The sequence below is a fragment of the Antrostomus carolinensis genome, unplaced genomic scaffold (genome assembly GCF_000700745.2).
Source record: "Antrostomus carolinensis isolate BGI_N321 unplaced genomic scaffold, ASM70074v2 scaffold3752, whole genome shotgun sequence".
NCBI classification, from domain to species: Eukaryota; Metazoa; Chordata; class Aves; order Caprimulgiformes; family Caprimulgidae; genus Antrostomus; species Antrostomus carolinensis.
In genome coordinates this window covers 36,775-41,580 of record NW_010300024.1, presented here as the reverse complement: position 1 = coordinate 41,580, position 4,806 = coordinate 36,775, and the positions used below count along the sequence as shown (strand labels likewise).

Here is a 4,806-nt window from a genome sequence, read left to right as displayed (position 1 = left end):
TTTCTCTCCAGCAAGGCTCAAACCTCTCTGAGCACTCTCCACATCTCTCCTGCATCCTACAGAGACATGGTGACAAATGCAGATGATGTTTCCTGAGAGCTGAGGCAGCTCTCGGAGCTGCTCTGTGTTCCCCTGGCAGTGCTTTGGCCCTGATCACAGGACCACGCTCCCCCACATCATCCTGCAGAATCCCACCCTGAAAGTCAGGCCATCCCCAGCAGCCTGTGGGTGCTGGAAGAAGTCATTTCTGTTGCAAGCGTGAGGTTGCTTGAGGTGCCCAGAACCACTTCTGTTTAGCAGCAGCATGTGTTTTGGTGATCCCATCAATGTCCTCCTTGTAGACAATAACCCAGTTCAGCACATCAGCAAGGTGCCAGGAGCAGTGGGAGGTGTGGAGGGGACAATGTTATGAGTGGCACAGACTCAGTTGGAGGGCAGTGCTGGTTGCAAATAGCATTCCTGGTCACGTTCAGTGCCAGGGATCATTGAGTTTGGCATTGACTGACAGTTACAGTCATTTGGGACAGCTGTGTCACACGGAATTTGTCAAATCCCCATGAAAGGAAAGAGTGTAACAATAGTGTGAAAAGCATTAAATGTGAGGTTGGGTTACTCTTGATAAGATGTCTTTTCTCCAAGTGATGCTCGATTCCTGCGCTTAATTCTCCGCTCCTCGTTTTCCTACTTTGAAGTTTCTCAAAAACAAAACAACGCTTTTTTTTATACCTGACTTTTTGAAATAGCCAGTGATGCTGAGCAGATAAAGATGGATTGATTCTCCCTGAGACCCCGTGTGCTGTTAGAGGCGGTTAGAAAAGTCAGAGAGCAGAGGAGGTTTCCTCACAGACACGAAGCAAGCAGAGCATCCCGCGCCCGCTCCGCTGCAGGTCTCCTCTCTCTGGTCTGTGGCTGAAATTCAATGTTTTTTCCAACCATGTGTCTGTTCAACAGGTGAAGCAGATCATGGAGGAGGCGGTGACAAGGAAGTTTGTGCATGAGGACAGCAGCCACATCATCTCCTTCTGTGGTGAGTCTCTGGTGGTGGGATGTTGACGTGAACCCAGGGCTGGAGGACACTCTTCATGCTGGGCTTCCCCTGCCCAGCGCTGGGGTTGTGCTACGTGGGTTTCCTGGGGACACGCTCCAGCTCTGGGGTGTTGTGCTGGGGCTGGGGAGATGGTTAGTGCCAGAGGATGTTGTTCTGGCAGTGGTCCGAGTCCCTGAGGCCTTCACTCTGTGCTTAAAATACATTGAGATGTGTCAAAAGAGGGAGGGATGCTGACAGTGTCTACAGTCACTTGGGAAATATTAGAAATAATGTATTTTTTTTAATTCCCTTGAGAATTGATTCTACAGAAAGTCTATGAAGTCCAAATATTTCTTTGCTATTATAGAACAGGAATTTATGGAACAGAGTCTTCAGTCTGTGTGAATGGAGGAGCAAGAGGCTGGATGCTGCTAAAGAATTTGAAGTGGAGTTTGTGGGAGATCTGCTCTGGTATTGTGCAGGATTCGGGCTGCTTTTCTGGCAGCTCTGCTTTTCACTTAACCTGCTTTTTTCACCTTTTTTACCTTTTTTAAAATTTTTTTTCCCCCTCCTGGTGTGACATTTTTGTAAACATGGCAGTGTCTCAACTGCTGAAGAAGCTTTCTGGGGGCTGAAGAAGGTTTCTGGGGGCTGGACCAGCCCACAGAGCAGTGCTAAAGGCCCACAGCATTGGCTCCCCATCTCTTCTCTGACAGATGAAAACAGAATGTCACTGTTTAGTAAGATCACTGCTGATCAGCTGAGGAGACTTTGCAATTGAGGTGGCACATTTGCAGCTTTGGAGAATAACTGTCTGCCCTGGGCATGGTTGATGCTGGGGCAAAGCAGCTTCTTTGGCAGCTTCAGTTGTCCCGTCTGCCAAGTGCTGCTGGCATCAGTGTTTGCAAAAGTGGGAAGACCTGGCTGGTGGATGAGGGGATGTTTGAATTCCAAACCTAGGCAGAAACCAATTAGTCTGCTGATAACAGGGCGAGTGCTTCAGGCTGTTGGATGAGTGAGGTGGTTGTAGCCCTGGGTGTGGGACAGGCCCTTTGTGTGAGATGCTGCACGGAGAAGAAAATTTCTCAGCCCCTTGGGGGTGGCAGGTGGGATGGAGCTGGAGCCAGATGTGGGGCTCCAAACAAAGGTACCACATTAATCAGACCTGTGAGCTGTGGTGTCTGTGCCCTGTCAGTGTCAAGTGTTTACCCACTCACCTAGAGCTCGAGAGCATGCTTTGGCAAGGCGCCTGATGCCCTCCATCTGCCTCTGTCTCCTGACTAGCAGCTGTCTGAGAGATGGATACTGGTTTTGGGAGATGCCAGTGACCACTATGGAAGAAGAGCAAGTCCCCTGTTGTCCTCTAGTTGGTAGTTGGCTTGTACAATGGTGCTATTCCCAGGTTTTGAATTGTTTATATCCCCGTCTCTTGGCAGTGTTAGGTGTAACAGAGCAGCAGTCAGCATTGCAACAGACCCATCCGCCAGACGTGGTGGTTCTCCCTCCAGGTGCTGCTCTTGGAGTGATGTGGATGCAAAAGCTGCTGCTGCTGGTCACTGGCAGCTCTGGGCAAATAGTGGAGGCTGTTTGCTGAAGGGACTTGCTGAGGGCTCAGGATGGTGGTTGGTGTCTTACCCTGTTGTGATTCCCTGCTTGTGTGTGTGAGATGAAGCTCCATCCACCAAAACTGGTGGAATTGCCCTCTTTGGGATGCTCCTTGAATTTTGCAAGATGAAGCTCCTACACTGAACTCCTGGTGCAAGTGGTTGGGGTTTCCGCTGCCCACCCAGGACAGGGTGTCTTGTCCTGGAGTGCAGTGTCTGTCCCTGCTTGGAAGGGGCTTTTGGGAAGTGCAGTGTGTGCCTGTGCCCCAGCAGAGCTCGGGCATGGGCAGAGGTCGCCTCTGGAAGGTGGGTTGCTGTTTCTCCTGGCTCTCTCTGATCTCGCAAGCTCCCTGGCCGTGAGCGGCTGAGGAAGCTGTGCCTGCCCTGCCCTGCCCTGCAGCTGGCTGCCGTGCTCCCCTGCTGCCATCTCCCTTTCCTGTATTTCTACTGAGAAGACGGACAGAGGAGGCATCGCTGTAGCTCTGCTGGAAGATGCTGTGCTCCCTCTCTGCCCACTCACCAATTTTCCAGCCCTGGTGTCCGTGTTATCCACCACGTGCTGCCGCGGCAGTGTCTATGGCAACACGCGGGCTGATGGCTGAGCAGACAGGCTGCAGCGCCGGCGGCTGCTGAGCCGGAGTCTGGGCCCAGCTCTGCTGTGTCGTGGAGGTGATGTTACGGGCTCCCATGGCCTGAGCCTTCCTAAGAGCCATGACCTTCCTGGAGGTCTTTGGAGGATCCCTCAGGGCACCCCAGGGCAGAGCTTGGCCTCTGCAAAGTGCCTGGGAGCTGTTGGAACAGATCTTGGACACCTTGCTGACATGCAATGGTGAATCCTTGAGACCAGGGGCCTTCCCAGGCCAGCAGTTGCCTCTGAGGTGGCAGAAACAACCTGTGTTCCTTTCTGCAGGTACAGAGCTGCTGACAAACCTTCCCTGCTTTCTGCAAGAGGCAGCGTTAAGGGAGGGAGACTGGTTGTCCCCTGCAAACAATACGGCTGAAAGGGCTTTAGGAGTGACTGCTCCTGGCTTCTGGAAGAGCTGGGTGCTGGTTTTATCTGTGCTTTGCTGTTTGGTGCCACCTCTGCTGCCCAGGTGACAGCTAGCCAGTCCCTGTGGTCCCTGCTCGGAGCCTGGCATAGCTGCAAGGGGAAGAGTTGCTCCTGCAAATGGAGGAGCCTGGGCAAGCGCAGCCGGGCTCCCCCCGCTGCTGCGGGGTGTCTGCTCAGCATTGACACACCGAGGGCTTCACAGGGGGATGGGGACCTCACAGGGTCCTTGGCCATGCAAGTTTCTTTAAAGGACAAAGCAATAAACTCCCCTGTCATCCCCAAACATCCCCTCACTCAGCCCTGGGACTGAAGCTGCCATAGAACCTCTCTGCTGCTCTACTCTGACACCATGAGCCCTGGCTTCCAGGTCAGGGGGTGGCAGCCCCTGCGTGCGTGGAGCTCGCTGTGCCTGTCACTCTCAGCAGAGATGTTTGTGGAGTGACAGTCACCTGCGCTTCCAGCACACCCAGGCTGGGGCCATGTGGCTGCTGCTGAGCAAATACTGCGGAGGGGGAGTGGTGCTCCTCAATTTACAAATAGCTGAAGGGCAAGTTGCTAATTTGGAGGCTGGGAAGAAGATGACAGAAGTGATGACAAGTAGCTATTGAAGAAGTTGCTCCAAGGAGGCTCGTGCAGCACTCTCACCACTGAATGAGACTGTAGCATCCACAGACACAGTCACAGAAAAGGAAGAGAAGGGAGCTGAGAGGTCTCCTTTTCCTCTTTGGAGAGCAGGGAGAGGCTGCCTTCTTCCTTTTCTCCTGGGTCCTCACATAAAAGGCACGCGGATGCTTGTTTCAGGCCCGTGTGCCTTTGTACGCTGCTGACCGAATGGCATCGAATGAGCAGAACAGGCTTCAGGGTGTGACTCATTCGCTGCTTTTCTGTGCAGCACGAGGCTTCGCAGCCTGCAATTATTTATAGCCTCCTGCGACACGGAGCTGAGGCATCCAGGCACGAAGGGCTCGTCGGTTCCTTCTGGCTTCTTAATGATGCTGCTGCACTTTCTGGTGTCTACTCCTTCTGGTCTGTCTGCTGTTTGCTTTCATCTGAGTGGTGTGTGCACCTTCCTCGGTGTGGTTGCTCTCCATGAGCCGAGCGAGCTTATAAATAACCTCTTTCCC

At 53.0% G+C, this 4,806-nt stretch overlaps 1 protein-coding gene across 1 annotated transcript in view; it reads left to right on the top strand.

Annotated features, from left to right (window-relative positions):
• The first annotated feature begins 588 nt into the window (after positions 1–588).
• Positions 589–4,806, top strand: part of SGSM1 (small G protein signaling modulator 1) — a 27,228-nt gene continuing 23,010 nt past the window's right edge. Inside the window, exons 1-2 of the mRNA XM_029083747.1 lie at positions 589–603; positions 952–1,027. Coding sequence (XP_028939580.1) covers positions 964–1,027 — 64 coding nt within the window. The 5' untranslated portion in view covers positions 589–603; positions 952–963. The remainder of the gene's footprint in view (positions 604–951; positions 1,028–4,806) is intronic.